Raw genomic sequence first — 23,270 nt, 5'->3', positions numbered from 1 at the left:
ATTTACATTCTGATTTACTTCTAGAAATATTCTCACCTTCGGTTGGCACAGCAAGAACACCCAAAGCCATTCTTCCAGAGCGCGCTGTGGCTGAGCGGGGTCGCACTGACGGCTGTGGGAGAGACAGGGAACTTCATGGCCTACGGATTCGCCCCTGTTACTCTGATCGCTCCGTTAGGCTGTATGTCCGTGGCAGGTGAGGCTTTTCCTCTGGTTTAACAAATGGAAATTTTAAAGAGATCAGGAAGTTGGTGAAAAACATACAACTTAAACGACACATACACAAAGAAGAAAGTCTATTCCCTGTTTTCTTAGCATGTTAACTTGGAACTATTACGCTCCTAATTTCAGTCATCCCGTGTAGTCCTGCCACATTAACCATGGATAAACTTGCATTTTGTGGTGATAATATGTAATATATAAAAGCCTAATTCCTAGTCTGAGTCTTAATAAGTTAACAGTAACAGCAAATGTTATATGGTGCTTTTTAATCATAACTGAAGCATGTAAAAGCATTTGTAATACAATTTATATTTAATTTATATGTTAAACTGATATTACATGTACTCAGATTCTTTGATGCCTGATCTTGACTGCATAGTTTAGCATCACTTTTACATTAAGAATTAAATATTTGTCATTCAATATTACTGTAAGAATGTGTAATTTTACAGTAATATCACAATTATCCTACTTTTAAAATTTATATGATTTACTAAGTACATTTAGAAAAGAGACTGTAAAATGTTGCTAAGAGACTTAAAAAAGCAAAAAATGACTGCTAAAAAGGAGAACAAATTCTCTAAACCTTGTTAAAATCAGCAAGATCTTTTTAGTTTTACTCTCTATTTGCTGCTATGGAAACAGCATGTTTCTAAATTTCTAGGAATTTGGAAACTTCATTGAAACAAACAAATTAACAGTTATTGTTTGGTAACAACTAGATCAAGCATAACATGTGCATATATATCCCAGTTTTAATATTTCCCCCAAAAAAGTATAAGATAATCTTAAAGAATGTATGGTTTAAACAGAAATAATGTGTATTCAATGAGAATTTCCTTTTGTTTTGCAAGTAATTTCCTTTTCTTAATCATTTAAAATGCATTCGTGATATACGATAATAAAATACTTAGCAAAGAAAACTTTATTAGCTTTCTAGAAATTGGTTGGTAAAATAGCCATATTGTTACCACTCTGAATAGGCTTACAATTTATGTGATCCTTTACTATTTTAAACATTCTGATAAAGTGAGCAATTTTGGTTTATCTTATATTTACTACACATACTATGTACCTAGACATTCTAGATTGTATCTTCTTTTCAAAATCTAAGAAATACAGATAAAAGATATAGTTATATTGTCAACTTGGGACCGCTGCAGGCCCCAATTGTTCTGAAAATGTTATATTATTCTTCATAATAACTATATTTAGAGCTGATCTTTAGTTTTGTTTCTTTTTCTGTTTTACGCCCAGTTTCCATGAAATAGCCAAAGGAAAAAAGCCCGTAGATACATCAAACAGTTATTTGGGAGAGGGCTGAGTGCACCACATTGTATCGAAATGAATGTTCCACTTGTCTGAGATTCCCAGTCCTGAAAAATTGTTTTTCTGGGGGTGGAGGGATGGGGGCGGGGGAGAGAAAGAGAGCGCTACTCTAACTAGCTCAAAGAAGAGGGGATTTATGGCTGGATTTATTATAGAGATCAGAGATTTCACAGGAATGAAATATAGCCAGGCCTTTTGGTACCTGAACTGAAAATTCAGAAGTTGCCAGAAATTTAGGGCCAGCTTTGATCCTTCTCACAGACCTTCCGTGAAACTACTCGTTTTGGCATGACTTGCTTGAATCTCTCAGTAACCGCAGGTAGCTGAAGGGTTCCCACCTTTCCCCAAGACGGTGTCCTGCCCTCCCTCAAGTGCCCTGTGGGGCCACTCCACCCACCTCAAACTTCGCGGCCACTGCCTCAACAGATGGGATTTTCTTAATGCTTCACATCATTTTTGGTGTGTGTGATCTTAGCCCCAATTAATGTTTCAACTTTAGAACATTTTTAGCAGCCTCCCTCTCTGCCCATTTAAAATAGTCAGAGAAGTAAATTATAGCCTCACACACAAATCATTTCCTACTTTACAGTCTTTGCAAGCAATAATATATGCTCATAAATGATATTTCCACAGAACTCCTGAGCTGAATTTAGGTTGCTGTGAAGAGCCGTGGGTGGGTTAGGGACTGCTAGTGATTGAGAATTTTCCCCAGAACAACCCCCACCATCCTGAGATTCTTTATAAAAACTCTAGAAAATTTAAAGCAAAGGGGAAAGTATTTTTAAAATGACATATCTTAAGGCTGTATTTACAGATGAGGCAGTAGAGTGTCCATACTTTTCTATGCTAGAACATTTTCCCTATTATTTCTTGGGAGCTTCAAGAAAGAAATCAAACCTCCCTTGAAAAGATAATGTCTGTTGCAATGTTGCATTGAGTTTTCATATTCTTTTTTGGCATTTCTCTTTTGTTGCTTTACAAATTTAAAAAAATAAATTATTTAAAACCTAGGATACTTTAGAAAGCTTAGCTCTGAAGTCCAAGTGAAGGATCCTTTTTTCCCCCTTCCTCCCTCTGGTCTGCTTCATACCAACACACTGTGCTCCTTTTTCCTTTTCCAGAAGTAAGGCGCTACTGTGCCGGTGATCATGTGTACTAATTAGCCTCACTTTACACAGACTGCTAACACGTCAGACCTGCTGTTTTTGTCTCACACAACAGAAATTCCTGTTCCCTTTGTACACGGCAATTAAACAGGTTTTGTTTTTGTTTTTGTTTTTAATTATGACTAGTATGTAAGAAGCACTATGGTAAGCATTATGGATCTTTCAATTTTCACTCTGCCCATATTCCCCCCTCAAGCCATCTTTTCTGCCCTTCCTGACCCTCTCTGTGTGTGGGTCCAGCTGTTCCTCGTGGACGGGTTCCCCTTGAGACGGCACTTCTCAAGCAGTAGTGCTGGTGCTTTCGCAGGGGTTCGGAGAAACAAAGAGTTCCGCAATCAAACGAGTTTCTGACACAGTAGATTTTAAAAGTTGTACAGGGTATGTAGTGTGGAGTCCTGGGGGCACTGTGTTAGGTCCAGGCACAGCGTCAGCCTATCATAGGCAGAGGCCAGGGTTCCCAAACCTACTGACCACGAGATGCTTTTATAGGCAGCCTCCCTAGAAACAGTAGTTCTGCTGAAGACCCTCTGGCGAATTCTTAAGACAATGCTCACAAGCAGCCACGGCACCCTAGAGACGATGCAGCCAGGATAGAAGACAACTCGCCTGGGCCGGGCAGTGGGGTTGGATACCGGACAGAATCCGGGGGTGCAGGGAGGCCAGGCCTGGGTTCCGCTTTTTGAGAGAGAGAGCGTCAGAGCCCTCGTGTCCTTGTGCCACCTTGTCCCTTTACTTTTCTTACTAAAGGTGTTTGTCTGTGAATAATAGGTCCAAAGTCTTATTCTGCTTAAAGTGCTGGTTATACTGGCAGCGTGGTTACTTCTAGATGTTCACTTGTATTTGTGTTTCCACAATGAAGAAAGCCTCGCGGGTGGTTTTGCAGCGTCCCCTCGCGCCCAGGCTGGAGACTCCCGCATCGGGCGCAGCCGCCGACCGGCGCGGCTCAGGCTCCGGGCCGCGCTGCGGGGAGCGCGCGCCTCAGTCCCGCCGCTGGGAAGCTCAGCAGCCTCAACAAAATGTTTACCCTGGCGTGTGCCTCCGGTGTCTAACCTGTAAAATGGGGCTAAAAGGAGCGCTTTCATCAGAAGTTGTCACGGGGCAGACGTGAGTGAACACTGACCCCTAAGAACAGGGTTGGCTCTGCAGTCCAGCGTTTGACCCGGCGGCAGCCCCAGCTCTTGCCGCAGGGAGTTATCGTCACCGTTATTGTTAGAAACAAACTACATCATTCCTTAGGATGGCGTTTCCTGCCATGCCCCCGAAGATGGCTGATGGTTAAATTCTCTGAAACAGATAAACCAGTTCAAGAAATGCTTTTTATGATTCTTCTCCATGCAGTGATTAATTTTCAGGGAGCTGAAAAGTAGGATCCTGGCCGCTCGTTTGTTCGGCTGTTAAGCAGTCATTACCCTTTGACTCCTCCACGGAGTCCCTACCAAAACATGTTGGAAAATACCAGAATTTCCAAACAACCTACCAAGACAAAATACATTTAGAAAACAGACCCAGGATCTTGTCAGAGGAAAAGTGCTAACAGCCTGAGGTGGGTGTGCCGCTTTGTTTTCTAGCTCCAGTTTTATGGAGCACTTCCGTTCACTTGCAGATTAACTTCAGAGAGGCTGAAGGGCAGATTTCTTTCTAACTGCAATTTAAGACTATATTTTCTGAAGAACAATTTATATACTATACCAGAAACCTAGTTTAAAAAAAGAAAGTTGGATATTCTGCAGAACTTGTAGTAAAACTGCAAACTTCTGCTAATACTGCCTGTCCCGGGTACACCCCCGCTTCCTCAGGAGGCCTTGCCTGCCCCCTAGACCACAGTCAGCAGGCTTCGTCTCTGTCCCCTGAGCCCCTCGGCAGGCCCTCCTCTCATCCAGGCAGTGCCTTTTTGCGAGTTAGAAAAAGGCAGCCTTGTATCTATGAGTCTGTTTCTATTTTGTTTGTCAGTTCAGTTTGTTCATTAGATTCCATATATGAGTGAAATTATATGGTACGTGTCTTTCTCTGACTGGCTGGTTTCGCTTAGCATAATGTTCTCCAGGTCCATCCATGCTGTCATAAAAGGTAAGGTTTCCCATTTTTGATGGCTGAGTAGTATTCCGTTGTATAAATGTAACACAGTTTTTTTATCCACTTGTCTAGAGATGAACACTTGGGATGCTTCCAAACCTTGGCCATTGTAAACAATGCTGCAATGATACAGAGAACAGACTGACAGCTGTCAGAGGGCAAGGGGGTTGGGGTCTGGGTGAAAAAGAAGAAGGGCTTAAGCAAAGAAAATAAAACCTCATAGACATAGACAACAGTATTGCCAGAGGGAAAGGGGGTCAGTTGGAGGTAGAATAGGAGGAAGGAGGGATAAATGGTGATAAGAGGAGACTTGACTTGGGGTGGTGAACACACAATACCATGTACAGGTGATGTATTATAGTTACACCTGAAACCTCTAAAATTTTCTTAACCAGCACTACCCCAATTAATTCAATTCAATATTGGATGATAAAAAAAAAGAAAAAGGCAGCCTTTCTCATGACACTTTATTTCTGTCTGCAAACTGTAATATATTGATTTTATTAAAGTAGGACACTCCGGTGCCATCTGTCGGTAAAGTGTCCTGAGAAATACACAAATCAATGAATCTGAGATATGGGTGGGGCCGCTCAGATGCAGCAGCTTTCTGCACAGTACAACCTGCTCGGCTGTGCGGGGCGGCCCGGCCTCACATTTCCCCTTGGCAATTCTCATCGTGCCCTCAGTGCCTTGTTTAATGTCCATCCTGGCCCTTGCGCTGAGACCCAGGAGACTGTGTGGGTCTGGGTGCCTGCCATCTGCTCTTTCTAGGAGGGTGTGGCACAGGGAAGTCGCACAGCACAGCCTCGTAGAACTGGTTTGAAATCGAATTTTGATCAAACAAGGATAGCACGTTCTGTTCTAGGGCGCTGGAACAGAAACAGCGCTCGTTTGGAAGGTTTCAATTCCCGATGAAGCACAACAGTTAAACATTTTGTACTGAGGGACCCGTGAATATTCACCCTTGTAAATACTTAAAGGTTTGTAAGCCTGTTCTTTGGGAGCGGAGTTAGATTCTTTGTGCATCTGCAAGGTGTGCCCTTCAATGAAAGTTTTCTTTTTTCTGTTCATCCCCATGACTGTGACCTATGCTGTGCTAAGCACTGCGAGGTGATTTAAAATAATAAAGTTACCAACAATCCAAAGAGTTGAAGCCACATAGAACTGAGAGGATTCGTGGTAGACCTTGCTCAGTATAAAATTAACGTGTCCGGGGGTGGCGGGGGAGCGGGACATGAAGGGGCATTGCTGCAGGGGCAGTGAGGGTAGAACGGAGAGAACATGATGGATGTTTTTCTCTTTCATGCCTCTGAGTATATTTATTGAAAGTTAATTGACAAGAGTTCAGAGAATATATCATCTTTTTCCAATTAAACGCAAGCAATACTTGGAAAATAGTTAAAGGTAAGAAACTAAAATTGAATGCACATCCACTCTGCCAGGTACTGAGACACCTAAATTTATTTTTCTCAATTATTTCCCAGATAAATAGAAGTGAGTAATAAGTAGATTGAATTTGAGGTGACGTATATGAGATCAAACACTTGGAATATTAAATGGAATGATAAAATTAATAGCAGCTAGGTTTCCGTGGCCCTGGAATAATTTCCTAAGAGAAATAGTCACCCTCTTCATGGGCTAATTTGGATTAAGACTGGAGAGCTAACGCACTGAGAAAATGAGAAGAAAATGAGACGTATGACTGATAAGTCTTTTCCATCTCTAATTTTCCCTAACATGCTGGCTTTCGCTCAAAATGAAATTCATGATGTGGAATATATGTTGTTCCGTGTGTTTCTGTTATGCTGTTAGGAAGCTCTAAACTGAAACATGTCTGTAATCCATTAGACGATGGTCACAGCTTAGCCAGAAAGCCCGGGTGAGGCCCTTTGGAATTCCAAAGAAGTCATCTCAAGCAGAAACTTTGGTCTCCAAGATTTTTATTAGAAACAAATGAAAGGAAGCACACACAGACCGAGGAGCAAGTGACCAGTTGCAACGTTCCACAAACCTAGACACTGTGAATGGTCCCAGTCATTTAGAAGCCCTGTGTGTAGTGCCAGCCTGGATGAAATCACTGGAGCACTAGGCCTCATCGGCTGCCTGTGATAGTGTCACCTTGCAGGGATGTTTATTTTCATGTTGGAAACATGCAAAAACATCCCTATTCTCGATGTCTTGCTGGTTGTCTGCTTTAGCGCATTGTCCCAAACCAGCCTATATAAAATGAGTGGAGTAAAACTCTGAAGTTCTCTTCTTAATGTCTGTTAACGCACTCAGCTGAAAGCATTTTGAAACCCTAAAAACTGTGTTTGCAATGCCTTTTCCATCCATCCTTATTTTTTGAGAACATTACAACACAAAGTACTTCTAGAGAAACTGCTATTAATAAAGTAATAAGCATTTAAATTTATAATACAGAGTTAATCTTTTCAATGATAGCATTTTTACTTTTTTGGAGTCTTTCAAATTTATTCACTAATGTATGTCAAGAAAAATATAGAAAAGAAAGGATGTTCTTAATCCAGGTAAACTTCCTCATTTGAAATTATGCAAATTACCTATGAATGATCTCTTCATTATCTTCAATAAATGACAACAGCAGTTTTTATTAAGATGAATTACTTGACACTTTTATTCCTGCCATTATGAATGGTAGGCCAACTTTTGTCTCTGTAAAGAAAAATTTTTCAAACTGTCACATCCCCAGATCTTCAAATCCTCACTCCATGGAGCACATTGTAATTGACATGCTTTTCCCCTGCAATTCTACAACTAACAGGGAATGATAATTAGGGAGCAGTCAGTACCTCAGTACGGTTAGAGTTGACTGAGCCTGTGAGCACGCTCAGTGCGTCCACATGTTTGAAGTTTGATTGTGACTGACATGAAAGTGCTTTTGTGGTTTGCTTTTTAGCAGTACAATAAAGCTGCCATTATAAGTGGTCAGAAACCACAAGCCAGATATTTACATGCGAGGGTCTGTTTGTAGCATTATTATATAAATATGTTCTTTTTCATGTCAGGGGTTTTTTTTTATAAAAGAGTTTTCTTTACTACTTTGTCGTCTTCTTTCCTATACTGTAAACACATACCCTGAGTTCTCTTCAGATCGTAGACACTAAACAATAAATCGAATGTCCGGGGAATGAAAATCGATGAAATTTTCATTTGTGGACTAGATTAGTGTTGACAAACTGGTGGTCTGTCGACCAGATCTGGCCTCTGCTATATTTTGTTTGGCTCCAATAATGCTTGTAAGAATACAAATTGTCTTCCCATGTTTAAAAACTGGACTGTGACACACACGTACTGGATATTTATCCAAAAGAATCCCATTTGGTAGCACTGGACATGCGGTGTACTGGGCTGAATTGCGGCTGCCACCTGTCGCTGCCCTCACGTAGACCACGTTGCCACAGACCACTGCCCCTTGTTGCTCCAGCCCACCACCCTCGTTAGTAGTGCCTCTTTAGAGGGCTGTCTAACTCGCCACTGTAGGCATTTGAGTTTGTGACCTGTGGACCAAAGGTGTTTTTTTCCTTCCAGTTGAATCAGATAAGAATACCATATTGTAATTACATTTAAGTAACATTTAATTGATTTTTTTTAAGCTTTGTCTTTTAAGAAGTGGTCCCAAAAGGGTTAAAAATGTGAAGAAGTAGATAAATGTGAACAAAATCTTTTTAAAATATTCATACTATACCACACTTAAATAGTGATTGAACTTTCTCCTGTGCTATTAAACCTTTAATAAAAAAATTATTTGGGGAGGTAGAAAATTTAAGTAAAAAAAATGTATATATCTTAATGTTGCAAATTGAAAAAAAGGAATGCCCATTTACCTATTGTTATACAGGTACAAAAATCTAAAGTGATATGTAAAAATCTACCCTTGAATTTAATTACTACCATATAGAAATGTTACCCAGCTAAAGGGGTTCGCCTCTCGGGGTATTCTTATTAAAGAACAAGACATGGTTGTCATTAGGTAATTTTATTGACTTGCAGCAAGTAAGACTGGCATCCAAACATGGTTGTTATTAGGTAATTTTATTGACTTGCAGCAAGTAAGATTGGCATCCAAAGCTCTGTCTTTCGAAAGGGAGGCTTAGTCATTGCTTATATACCCTATTTGGTTAATTGCCTGTCAATTTCTTCTTTGCAGTTGGCTAAACTTACCTAGTTGCCTTTCTGGTCAAGCTCATCTCACTGCAGCTGCAGCTGCAAAATACTGTGCATTTTAGCATTTAACAAGAATAGCACTAAGAACCGTTGAGACCTTGAGACCCTTGTCCTGTGTAACAGAAAACTGATGCTTAAGTTACTGATCTTCATCAGTAGCTGTTACCGAAGAAAATCCAAATCAAGTTTGTATAACCTATTTGAATTCTCATGCACCGGTTTAATTTATAGTTGTTTTCTTTTGTTTCTCTCTCACTTGTGGCTTGCTATGGATCACCAACTCTTGACCACATTAAGCTAAGTAACTCTTCCATAATAACAACCAGGTTTTAGACGAAGTCTCAATGATGTCAGAGAGGGGGTGAATGAAGAACAAACTCCGTGTTTATTCCTAAGTAAATCAGGAGGCTCAATACCAGGACACACACCTACACCTGGGACTGGTCCCTCACATCAGGACCGTTCACCTGAAGCCACCAGAATCTTTCTTGGCCTTTATCTTCACCTGGAAATCTGAATCAGAATGCCTGTGTGTAAGCTTCCTTATGTCAACCTTGAACAGAAAGCATCTTCATTCAGATTGCCAACCTGAGTGACAGTTAATGGCCCAAAAGAGTCTAGATGACTCACCAGTAGGAATCAGTCCATTATATCTGTTGCTAAGATTCTTTGTGACCAAGGCCAGATGAATATATTAGTAAATTTCCCCATGGGAACACCATTCGAACCAAAGAAAATACTAGAAGTTTTTATCCTTTCTCCTTATGGATAATATTCCTGCTATCTTTTTTCCCCATGATTTCTATATAACCACTGTTTGAATTTTGGTATGTTATCTTTCATACGCTGCTTTTCACTTTTTTAAAGTGTGTTATGTCATTTGTAGTCCAGTTTCTATCTCTGGAGTCACTGTGTGAGACTGCGTAATGAATTTCACCTCATTGTCCATGAGCACTTGGCTAGGACTGTGTCTGTAAATGTTCTGTGCACACTAGTGTCCAGGAGCACTCTCTGTGCAGACCCGAGTCTGGGAGCTTTCTGTGTACAGACCAGTGTCTGGGAGCGCTCTCTGTGCAGACCAGTGTCCAGGAGCTTTCTGTGCACAGACTAGTGTCCAGGAGCTTTCTGTGTATCGACCAGTGTCCAGGAGCACCCTGTGTAGACCAGTGCCCTATGAAGGCCAGAATGGAGAAGGATTCATGAACCTCTGCCCAAATATGCCTATAGTCCAAAATGTACACAAAAGTGTAAGTGCTAAAGTACATGTTAGTAGTAACTGTAGTTTAAGCATACCTAGTATAAATCTGTTTAATTTGCAAGTGTGTTCTGTTTTAATGGTTTTTAAGCTATTGATCTTGAAATTTTTTTCCAGTTGAATATTAAATTTTACTGGAGGAATAAATGTGTAATCGATTTTCTCCCTTCCTAAGTGTTCACTAAACAATGGCCGTGGTTATAGCAACAACTAGGCAAGGCTGAGCTTGACAGATCTCTGATCGCAAATATATAGGGGAACACTTCAGTTTATTTTTTTCTCACCTTAATTTACTGCTCTACTTAGAAGTCATGTTATTAGCTGTTGTTCAGATACTGTGTTTTTGCTCAGTGCAGCACTCATTTTAACAATGTTTTGCAAGGTAGATGAGTTACAAGTAAATGTGTCTTAATAGAACATTCTTTTTTATTACTTTGCTAGATAAATAAAACTTAAAATCTTCTTATTCTCTTATGTAAAAATTTTATAGAAAATCTCATGTTCTCTTAAAACAGAAAAATGATTATAGAAGTGCATCAGATATATTTTTTTCAGAACGCAAAAATAGCATATTTATGTTTCATAAAACTCTGGTAACTATTTTACAGCAATTGATATAATTTGATGCGTTAGTGTAGTTCAGCTTATTGTTACCAATCATGTCCTTTTTTGCTCTTAGCAATGAAATTATTTCCTGCATAACATTTTCCCATATTTCTTCTGAAAGTGAAATTATTTATGAAACTGTGGCTTAGCAACAAAAAGAGAAGGAAAATAATTCCTTTCTCACTTCAAGGGAGGCAATGTAGTGCAGTTTACTAGAAAGAGCTCTGGACGGGGAAATGGAAATATGGGTACTGACTCCAATCTGCTGTCATGTAAATGGTCGTTGGATAAACAGATCAACGAATTAAAAAAACCTCTTTAAACCTCAGTTTCCCAATTATAACATTTAGGATCTGGAGTAGATTATCTCTATGTATCCTACTAGCTCTAACATTTTCTCCTTCCACGTAAGCAGTGCCTCCCTTCTTACTGGAATCCTTTGCTGTGAAGTAGTCCTTGATTGTTATGATGGAACGCATTTCATGTCTGTGAGTGTAGCGATACTTTGCCTACTTTTTATTGTTAATCTGTCTCCCTCTCCTTGGGAACATTCCTTACCTAATTACACAGGCAGTCAGTGATGGGGGTGGGAATGAGGTCTTGGTTTTTATACCTTTTCCGATGCTCTAACATGTGAAATTAGTTGCCCTAAATTATTTTGATCTGAACCTGAAGCAGAAAATTTTTGTACATTTTCACATCTGTCCCAAACTCAATTTTTAATGTAATGGACTATGTATCTGTAAATTAATTTATCTACAGAAAAATAGATATACAGAAAATAAAACATTCATTTAATGTTTTAAAGCCATACCACACAATTAAATTCATGCTTGGTGGACGTTTCTCATGTTATGCTTATTCTGTGTGAATCCTTCATTCCTATAAATAACCTGCCCAGGAAAAGTTTGCAAGGACATAGTCCAGCCTGAATGAGAGGGAGCGAGGCGAGGAGATGATGGAGAGAATCTATGAGGATCCCGGTTTATCCTGCGTAAGGGTGTCTGTTGCAGAGTTGTTATTTTGTTTTAAATCAACTGCCAGAACGCCAGATATGGTTATAGTCCAATTTAACTGATTCAGTGGATTATTATACAGGCTCGTTAAAATTATATCTATGAAGCATTTTTAATGACATGACAAACTGTTTGTAATATATATGGTCACTGAGGAAACTGAGAAAAGAAATTTTGCATTATAGTTGATCTCAACTAAAGGAAAAAATAAACACACTAACATATTAACTGCAGTTTTCTCTAAATGATGATATTGTTTTATAATGGCTTTTCCCCCTGTGCTTTTACTTTAAAAACAAAAAACAAAAAACTTGGCTAATAATTTTTGTTAAAAATTGAAAATATAAATTTTGCTGTGTTTTGGTTCTTTGTATTATTGCAAATTTGCATTTTCCCATCCCTCATAGAGCAATGGCTCCATCAGAGAAACAACTTAGAGAGGTTCGACTTACTGCACACTGAGCCATAGCGACGGCAGCTTAGAATTGGTAGCATCCGTAATGGGAAAGAGGGAACCGCCAGGGCTGTCCAACTCGCTGCCCGCCTGCGGCCCAGGGTGGCTATGAATGCAGCCCAACACAAAATCGTAAAATTACTTAAAACATTACGAGATTTTTGTGTGTGTGATTACGTGTCGCAATGTATTTAACGTGCGGCCCAAGACAACTCTTCTTCCAGTGTGGCCCAGAGACTCCAAAAAGTTGGACACCCCTGGATCACAAGGGTCAGCAAATGCAGAATAGAGATCCTGCAGACACTCCTATTTATGTGCCACGTACTAATTACCACACTGGAGATGTTCAAAGAATAAAATGTACGAATATATGAGTGCAAAATGGACTCTGAGTCTTTTGGGAGAGACAGGCAAATCTTAGGTGTGATGAAAAGGCTGTATCACAAGGGGCAATCCCACATAAGGGGGAGCAGTTAACCTGGTGGTGGGGATGGGAGGGGGGTCCGGGGGGACGCTCTAGTCTTGAGTTGCTGGAGAGGATGGAGGCAGAGTTGAATAGGGGAGGCACAAATGAAAGTCCTATAGCATAAAACTAAATGGCGGTTCTGGGAATTGTGACTATTTTAGCAAAGGTGAGCCTAGAATATGAACGAAATCAAGGGCAAATGTGGCAAGGAAAGTGGCAGGAACAATATCTGGATGGCTGTCTTTGGACGGCTGCCTTGGTGGTGTAAATGAGAAGAAGTTTTAAAGCTGTGGACTGACATTAAGTTTGCATTTTAGAAAGATGACTTTGGTGGTGCGAAGAAGGGTGGGGAGTGAAATGGGAGGCGCAGTGGGAAGCCGTTCCAGGGGCCAAAGCCAGGCGTGAAGCCGGCCTGAGCTGGGACAGTGACAGCGAAATGAAGAGGAGGGTGGGTTTGAGAGTGACATTCAGATTTCACAGACCAGTAGCCTGTGGATGTGTAGTGAGAAGGAGGGGAGCCTAGGCGGGGTCCTAGGAGTCTGGGCTCCATAGAGGTGTCATAGGAATGGAGATTATAGGAGGAGGTGAGGGAAATCATGAGTTTCAGTTTAGGACATAAAGTTCAGAATTCCTGCTTTCCGCTCTTCCTTTCTTTCCTTCCCTTCTATCTCTTTCTGCCTTTCTCCCTTCTCTCCCTTCCTTCTTCCTTCCCTCCTTCCCTCCTTCCCTTCTTTCCATCCCATTCGTTTAATTGCTTAGCCCTCACTGTGTATGGGGCACTATCCCAATCACTGTCCCAGGGCCATGGTAAACAGGCTACTTTCCATGAATCCTGAACCACGAGGGGGAAAGAAGTCATCTTTACAGCCACAGCTGCTGGGCGTCTCTGACCAGGACATAGCTAGTCAGGCCCAAGACACAAACTGCCTGACTCCTTTCCGATGGCACTGCATATTGTGTGGGGTTTTACTGGAAACACTACTAATAATGGCCACTTTCTTTCTAGGTAGTGCCTTTATTTCTGTTGTGTTTCTGAAAGAAAATTTGAGAGCCTCTGATTTACTAGGTAAGTAATTCTTTAAATCATGTAATTATAGCACAGTTTCATCGGGAAATAAATAATACTATCCATAAAAAAAAATACGTGCTTTAAAAATGGGGAACAAATTACTGAAATGGATACAATCTTGGAGCTGCCATCTGCTCTTCCCTGGGAAGTAGTTCCATTTTCATTGTGCCCACTCCCCTTACTGCTGACCATAGCAAATTATTACTTTAGTGTTGTTACTAGGAATTTTATGAAATCTTTATGAGTATAATAAAATCCAATACATTTCACTTCAAAGGACACATTTGTTAGACTGTTCCATGAAAGTGCTACATAACAAGGAAAACCACACACAAAAATTAGATGCACCAGTTAACTTCCTGATTTGTATTTAGCTCTCTCCAAATGTAACATGGAACACTGACTGCTCTTCAAAATTTTATTTAGAAATACAGCTGTTAGTGGAAAGTAACAGTAGCCTTCCTGGCTGTAAGAAATATTTGTTATACAGCAAAGCCATCATAAATTGACTGTATCTTCTATCTCTCACTGGAAATATCATTGGTGAGAAGAATTATGCATGGAGATTCATATTTCCTTCCTTGACAAAATCCTGTCTGAATTGCTGCTGACATGTGATAATGAATATTATACTTTAGGCACTTCAAATAAAGCAATGTCAACTCGCTTCCAAGGAGATCACATTTATTTTAAAAATTTGAGCTTTAAATGTGACATGTGTTGCTATGTTGAGCCTTTGTTTTCTCTGATTATGTTTCCCTTGAGCCTAGTGTCTTAAAAGTGCTTTCGCTTTTTCTTTTCCTCTTTACTTTGCTTTTGCTAGTAGAGTTTCTAGTCAACATTGTCAGTTTTTTCATGGTTAAAATGTTTTTCCAAATGATTTCATATGTGAAGTGTATCTTGTCAAATATATTATTTTTTGTATTGTTTGAAAATATATTATGGTTTGTGCAATTATTTGGGGGAAGTTGTATGGAATCATAAATAAGAATGAACAATGCCTGAGTTTTATAAATTAAAAAACTAAGGTTCTACATTATTTTTCTCATTCATCTAAAGTCTTCAGGAACCTTTAAATTGTTCTATCTAAAATATGCCATCATTTGTAAGTAATGGTTGATTAATGTTTAAATTAGTCTAAGGTATTTAATGAAGTAATACCAATGGATATAAAGGGAGATGTGCTAACTATCATGAACATTAGTGGTAAAAAGATGACTAATTAAAACAGAATCCCTGCCCTCAAATCCTCAAATACTATGGTTGATGATTTTTTATATATATACACATATATAAATGTTCTTTCAAAGCAGGAAATAATATGTGCCCTAAGGCCTTAAGCCCTTAGTTTAGAACAGGGTTTCTCAGCCTGAGCACTGCTGGTATTTTAGGCTGGACAGTTCTTCACTGTAGGGGGCTGTCCTGTGCTGTGCATGTTTAGCAGCATCCGTACTGGCCCTTACAGATTAGATGCCCGTAGCACCCTCTGCACCGGTTATGACAACCAAGAATGACTTCAAACTTTGCCAAATATTCCCTGGGGGGTAAAGCTGCCCCCACTTGAGATCCGCTTGTTTAGAATAAAGAGGAGTTACTCCAGTTGGGAAGCTCAAAGAGAATTTTTTACAGCAGAGGCAACATTTGAACCTGCTCTGACGGCCAGATGGCACAGGCATGGGCCATGTCCAAGTATTCGGAAGAGGGTATACAGAGGGGATGCATAAAAAGTGTTAACAAAGGTGCAAAAATGAAGGTAAGTTTCTATTTAGCACCATACTACAACAGCTGCCAGTAAGGTTTAGGAAAAGAACAAATGAAAGTCATAACTGTGGAAAGGGAAGAAATAGTAATTTCAATAGGTGCAGATGATTTGATTATATACTTAGAAAACCCACAATCAACGAAGCATTAGTAAAAGCAATTAATTGGCTCAATATCAAAGGATATAAAGTTAAACTTACTCTCATGGGTTCAAATCTGAATTCAACTTCTGTCAACTGTGTGGCCAGTGTAATGTTACTTCACTTCTTTAAGCATCGTCTTGTTGGCAAGTTTTGGAGACTGTTTCAAGGATCAAATTGGATAACTCACACAAGCACTTTGAAAAATGTGAAGTCCTGTTAATTGTCATCATTTCTAGGACCAACTTTATTCCCAAGAGGTAATACTAAAAAAGGGTCATAAAGAATAGGAAACAAACACACGTATACACATACACACAAATATAGAGAACAAAATAAAACCTCTATTAATTCTTTGATACTTTGCTAATTTCTCTTATTTTAATAATAGCCAACCTTTATTAAATATTTTTTTTCTTTCCAGGTACTGTAAGTGTTCTTTATGAACTATCTCATTTAATTGTGGGAACAGCCCACTTACGGAACTAATGCTTATGTTAGATAACTTGCCCAAGGTCACATAACTAGGACCAGATGGGCTGGTATCCTAAGGCTGGAAGCCTGAAAGAACCATAGTGTGAAGGCTGAGGATGTGCCTTTAGTGTCAGAGAGCTGTGTGACTCTGCAAAGTTATTGCATCTCTTTAAGCCTCAGTTTCCTCATCTTCAAAATGGAGGTATTACCTACCTCATAGGATTAAGTAAGTTCATGTATGTAAAACTCGCAGGACCAGGGCTATCACATAATATTATTATTATTACTACTACTATGACCACCATCAGCTACCACTACAGTCTCCTAGTTCATCAGAACAAATCCCCTTGATTAGGGTATTTTCTCAAACTTTAGTAATCCAGGTAACATTTCCCACAACTCTGGTTGGGGTTGTGTTTCCCTTTCTTTTTTTTCTTTTTCTTTCTTTCTTTTTTTTTTTTTTTTTTGCCTTCCTACCTTTATGCTTTTAAGTGGAGCTACATAACTGATAATCACATTTATTTCATACTATAGTGATCAATTCTTGACTTTAATAAGGATGTATTTAGTTGCCGATTCCATATCCATGTCTCCAACAGCCATATCATAAGATTATCATGATCTGAGGCATTATAACCTGTTTTGTACATAAGGAAAGGTTTCCCCCAACCTCATTCAGTAATGTGTTAAGTCACATGTATTTTCTTTTGTCCTGTATTGCTATTGCCTTGAGAAAATTTTACTCTTTCTGTTAAAACCTAAAAACACATTATTTTCCTTACAGAGACTATAGCCAGGGAAAAGAATAGTTATTTTTTTAAAAAAAGATTAACATATAAGCATGCTAAAAATTAAATTGTCAAAATGTGCAAAAGAAAATCATTTATTTTTCCCTGCTTGAAGCAAATGAAAGTTTGTTTTGTATGATGGAACAAATGAAGATTTTTGGACCATGTGGGAACAAGCTGAACTAATTTATTGCCAAATGTTGCTCTGTGACTATGAAGCTTTTCACCACTAGCCTCAAAAAAATGACCTCACAAAAGCTATGTCTGAAAGAAATCGCCAACTATTATTAACTCAATGACAAGCTTTGGACTATGTTCTGATTCTTAGTGGATTAATAACTTTAAATTATTTTCGTGATTTTTTTCCTTTAAAAAAAAAGCACCAGATTTCTCCCCCATTTAATCAGCCAAAAATGATAGTATGTTCCTTGCCCCTCTCCCTTAGTCATCGAAAGCACTGAATCTATTAGCCTGTGAGATCCTCGTTGATTTAAATCCAGATAGTATTATCATAAAAATAAAAATTGCAGTCAATTCATCAGCACTCTCCAGAGACTAGTAACTTAATTACTTCAAGTCACTTATTTAAGGTTTCCCCAGATAGAATGTCTAGAGATTAATAGTGAAATGAAGACCGCCTCGTCCCTTCCTTCTCCCACACCTGAGGTCAGCTTGGTTTGGGGTCAGTATCTAGAATACTAATCTAGCCAAACGAACCACAATTTCTGATTGAGAGAACAGATGGGCCATTTTAGTTTCAAAACTGCCCCAAGAATGGCAGACTTTCTGAAGGTTGAGGACTGTTTGTATTCACTACCTTATTGAGACTTCCCAGTCCAGGATTTAGCTGCCATAAGCCTGGGAATCTGGAGAGATTGTACTGAAGGGAGAGAACACCCCAAATGGTTTGGTATTAAAGAGCCCAGTTTATTCTGTGACTCCTGGTATCCCATGAAAGTAACAGCTGAAACCCCATTAATCAGAAGACATATTGCAAGGACCAAGAGAAACAGACATCAATCGTAATTGGAGTCAGGTTGGCTGAATATTAAAAAACTGTTGAGGCTACCAGAAGTAAGGTCAGTCCTATTTCAGAAATTTGACAATAGACAGTTTACACTAGCTAGCGTCCAATTGGAGAGTAGGGACAAAATTAAAAGAGAGTTCAGGGTTTACGTAAGGAAGAGGGTGAGCAGGGAAACAGGATGTCCATTGAGGAAGAACTCTGTGAGCTGATCTTGGGATCCAGGGCTTGCACAGATGAGGAACTCAGCAGGCTTGGGGTGCCAGTGAACAGAAGCATCATAAGGCCCCTGATACTAGGCTGTTTTCCCTTCACCCACTTTATCCTTCATTCTCAGTGCACAAGTATCTACAGGAGACTTTTATAACAGAGCAGCGTAGCTTCCTGAAACAGAGGCTGCAGCCTCACAGCTGGATCCAGTTAAATGTCAGACGTTTCCCAAAGTATAAAATATTCCTCAAAGCACTGCTTTAGGATGAGATAAATGGTCAAATATGTTTAGAAAATATTACAACCATATCCTCCTCTAGGAGATTCACAATGAACACTAACACACTGAGGATCTCAAGGGGTCTCTCTGTAAAAGAACTATTTAAGTCTGTTTAATTCACCTCATCCCAAATAAATTTGACTTGAGACCTTTATTGGTGGAGCATCCATCTTATGAAACTGGTTCCATTTGGAGATGCTCTTCTAAAGGAACCTCAGGGCTGGTCAAGGACCGCTGCCAGGAGAGGTAAAGGCCTGCTGACCCCCGTGGGCATGCTGCATCTGGCCTCAGGTTAGGCTCTGTACAGTGCCGGGAGTGCTGCTCGCTGAGACTCCAGTGTGAATGAGAGCCCTGAGCTGTCCAATCGTCAGCCCTGGTCCTCTGTCATACAAGAGACAGGAGACTGTAATCATTAAGAAACAAGACTACCTGGTTCCAATCCAAGCTCTGCACCTAGCTAGAAAATTCCAAGCAAGATAGCTATTCCCTCTGTGACTCAATCTTCTCATATATCCAAGATGGATAGTAATAGTTTAATAGTATACAATATTATATACTACATATATACATATACATATATGTTATAGTATAATAACATAATAGTAAGATTGCCTTTCAGAGGTTTATTATAAGGATTAAGTTAATTATATATAAAACATTTAGAATTGTGCTTGTTTTAGCTATTACCATTATAGTTTTGATTATCACATTTTAGGATGATGGTGATCACAGTGTAACTCTCACGTCAACCATACTTATCTGTGAAATCAATAATGTTAAGAACATAAGTTTAAAAAAAAGATCACCCTCCCTTGGCATATGCCGCCCCTGATAGTTACCTCATTTATAAAGGGCAAGGATGAGCTTGTTTCTGTCTTTTGCATGTATGGCAAGTTGATAGGAAGAGATTTTATTAGTATTGCATATTGTATCAAGCTAAATCTGAAACTTCCACCAGATGACTGTAGACTTTTAAGTGACTTGAGTTGTATTCGATGAGAAAATCTGTTGACTGCAGATCTGGGCATGAGGGTGGCAGGCGCAGTCACACCCCCATGTCACGGTCACATCCAGTCGTTGACTTGCACCTGCAACTTGCCCCCCGGTGCGCCAGCTTTGGTCCCCACCAACACCCAGATCTTGGGGCTGTGTACCCCTGCTCCCCGAGGATAGCAGTGGGTAGCAAATACAGGGTTGCTAGTGTGTCTTCTTCTCTGTGATCTGTTAGTTGTGACAGTTCCTTTCTCTTGTCTCCTTTTGAAACTAACGGAGAGAAGTATTCATTAGGCAGCAGCCAGTTCCTGCCCATCCGACCGCCATTCTCAGATTGAATTGTTATCACTTTAGAGGTGGCCCCAGAGGCTGTCCCTGAGGACCCCGGGACTCTAATGTGAGGTACAGTTTTGAATTAATTTTTAAGCTGAACTCAGATGGCCTTTGACTCTTGGCAGTCGGCCTCCTGCGGTCACTCTGTCCCAGGGTCCTCTGGCACATTAGACCTGCAGGTGAGGTCTTCAAACATAACATCCAGCTCCCCAAACTGGCCCCCTGCAGAGTCAGATTCCTGGAGTCTAACAGGTATGACACGTTAATTTGTACCTAGAGATGAAAAAACTGAATCACAAAGGGATAAATAACTTCCACCTAGCGATTAGCTGTGAAATTTGAATTCCGTGGGAGCAGTTCCAGCCTAGATGAGACTTCTAAGATCCAATTCTTGACCTGAAATGTAACCGTTTCCATGGGCAGAGAGCATGTAAAGTGCAGCTTCCCTTCCTTCCTTAGTCTCACTCTTCCAGATGCTCTTTTGCACACATGGACCAGCAGAAGGTAAACTAGCAAGTTTTCTAAGTCAGAAATCTGTGTCTTTCAGCAGAAGGAATATTCATGGCTTTACTGAAATACAAGTAGCAGGAAATGACATTTCATGCCACTTTTAGAAACAAAGTGGGATATAAATAAATGTTATGGAAATTTATTTAAGGAACTGCTAATGACTATCTTCAACACTTTTAAACACTTACGAAAAATGTGTGCATGATTCATAAAGGAGACAGTTAACACACATAAAAAAATACATGACGCCAAATAAACAAGCATATAACAGATAGAGGCTATCCAGACTGCCTTTGTAATGGTCAAAGGTAGCTGAAATTAAAATTATTAAGGAGGAAGAATGTATGACCTACTGAGCTCCCAGAGAGTGAGTTACTAGACTCACAGTGATGTGATGCCCCGATGAAGTACTTTGACACCAAGATTGCGGGTTCGATCCCCTGTCAGGACACATACAAGAATCAACCAATGAATGTATAAATAGGTGGAGCAACAAACTGGTGTCTCTCTCTGTCTCTCCCTTCCTCGCTCTCTCTCTAAAATCAGTAAATTTCTTAAAAAATACTTTGAAAGTATAATTGCAAAATCATGAGTCATTGTATTTAAGGAGTTTTGAAATGCAGTTAAGATCTACGTTGGTATAGAAGAGCAATACAAACGTGGAAGCAGGTGTGAAATGGGAGAGCAGGGATGTGTCAGGATGTAGCACCGGGACCATACTGGAAAGTTAAATTAAATAAGTAGCACTCCCTCCATATAGTGGAATATAATGCAGACTTAAAGAGAATAAGGGCACCGAACACATACTGAAACATTCCCCAAGATGTTCTGTTAATTAGAGATAAAGCACGATACAGAAAAGTGTGTATAATATCATTTGTGTGAAAAACCCAAAACTCATATAGGCTAACACACACACATGCCCACAATTGTCTCTGAAAAGAAAACCTCAGGACTTTGTGGCCGTAGTTCATTTTGAGGAGAGGAACTAGGAGGCGATCAGGGTATAACACTCTTCACTGATCACCCTTGTGTGGCTTTTGAATTTTTTACCATATACATGTGTTATCCATTCAAAAGTAAATTTTAAAAAAGAAATGTAAATGATACTAGATACAGTAAGATGAGAAAAAGAAATAGCTGGTAGAGGAACTCAATATAATAAGAAATTTGGATTTCACAGAAGAAAGTTGGAAGCCTCTGAGATTTATAAATTGTATTCAATGCTTTTATACTAATTAACTATACTAAGTTTACAGAACTGTTTTTTTAATCCCTTCCTTCTAGGAACCTAATATTGGACAATTAGAAAAGATTTTTTTTTTCCTAAAGAAAGAACAAGGCTGACCAATAATTTTGCCCAAGTTCTTATATATGGTTTTCATTATTTTCCTTTTATTACAGTACTTAATAATGTATATTGTTTTTCACTTTTAAAAAGTTTCATTAGAAATGGCTTTGAAAATTGTGTGTTTAGTTTCTGTCTTCAGAAGGCATTGCAGAATAAATGGTTAGTAGGATGAAACTTATTTTATAAATTTCCCTGAATAGCTATACCCTGAATAGCTATTGTGTAGCTTGTGTGAAAAATCAAATGCTCTTTGTTCTCAGAAACTAGAGTTCAAAATTCCAAATCATTTGGTTAAGAAGAGTAGGAAATTGGTGTCTTCAAATTGTGAGATTTTATAGATACCCCAAATCTTTTCAGGTTAGAGTTGTAAATTATATTCATAACAATCCTCACCTCAGTGATGAAACACGTTGAATTATGTTTTCAAGGGTGCTACCTGAAAAATGCTATATATATCCCTTTTTCCAGGGCTGCTAAGTGTTCATAAATAAGTAATTTTCAGTGTTATCTGGAAACGTTCTTCCTTTACCTCTCCTTCCCTGGCCACTCCCTGACACACTTTCCTTCCTCCATTATTTTAAGTAATGTTAAAGGGAAGACGATAGCACATTCCTTACATAGGTTTATTCTGTGATATTTTACTCAGCTCTGCCTGGAATTCTAGATTCTAAACTGGATTAAATAAACCTTACAGCAAAGTCATTGTTCACCTTCATTATTTCTGCTATAGAGACTTCAATAAATGGCAATGATTCAAGTGCTCATTGACCAGAGCTTCAAAGTGTAAAGACACCTGGAGTGCTTGTAGAGCCTCCAAAGATGAGGAAGTATAGAGTGGGTGGTCAGGTGACGGTCTTCCCCAGCCTCTGGCCTCCACCTAGTCTGCCCTGGGCTTACTGGCCCACGTGCACACAGCCAGCTCGGCTGCACTTGCACGTCTCCAAAAGCACTTGTCCTAAGCTTCCCCATCTTAGGGGAGAGCTCCTCTGGAGAGACCAGGATCCATCTGGGACAACAGAGAAAAATCAGAGGTTGTGTTCTGCCCTATCCAGTCCCTGGCCCTTATTGCTCTTAAAAGGCAGTGCCATCAGGTGAATGTGTGGTGTGATCTAGGAATGGTTTGATGAACCCTGTTTTGATAGGGAGGGACTGTCAGCACTTTTACAAGTAATGCTCCGTCTACAGGTAATGTTTACATCAACAAAAAGACTGAAATATCCCTTTTCAACTTGTTTTGTCTTTTCAATTTTATTTAAAGGTATGACACTGGCATTTGCAGGATCGTATTTATTGGTGAACTTCGCTCCAAATATAACTCAGGCGATCTCTGCAAGAATGATACAGCGTTACTTTGTTGGGTGGCAGTTCCTGATCTACGTGGTAAGAATTCTCATTACTGTGGCAGCAGCTGTCTTATCTAGACCACTGGTCCATGCAGATGGTAGACAACTAATGTAATCTTTTCAGCACTAATATCTCATTAAAATATAAATATATTTAACCAAGAGCAAAGTATTTGAAACACTAACTCAGCAATAGAAGTCCCCCAGTTTCCCAGGTATCCT

The 23,270-nt window shown here is 39.5% G+C and overlaps 1 protein-coding gene across 1 annotated transcript in view; it reads left to right on the top strand.

The window, feature by feature from the left end:
• NIPAL2 (NIPA like domain containing 2) overlaps positions 1–23,270 on the top strand; it is a 71,072-nt gene that overhangs the window by 24,277 nt on the left and 23,525 nt on the right. The window contains exons 3-5 of the mRNA XM_054590309.1: positions 25–196; positions 13,779–13,838; positions 22,964–23,085. Coding sequence (XP_054446284.1) covers positions 25–196; positions 13,779–13,838; positions 22,964–23,085 — 354 coding nt within the window. The remainder of the gene's footprint in view (positions 1–24; positions 197–13,778; positions 13,839–22,963; positions 23,086–23,270) is intronic.

The sequence above is a fragment of the Pteronotus mesoamericanus genome, unplaced genomic scaffold, assembly GCF_021234165.1.
Source record: "Pteronotus mesoamericanus isolate MK-2021 breed Mesoamerican mustached bat unplaced genomic scaffold, CSHL_Meso_final scaffold_174, whole genome shotgun sequence".
Classification (NCBI taxonomy): Eukaryota; Metazoa; Chordata; class Mammalia; order Chiroptera; family Mormoopidae; genus Pteronotus; species Pteronotus mesoamericanus.
This window is presented reverse-complemented; position numbering and strand designations above follow the sequence as displayed.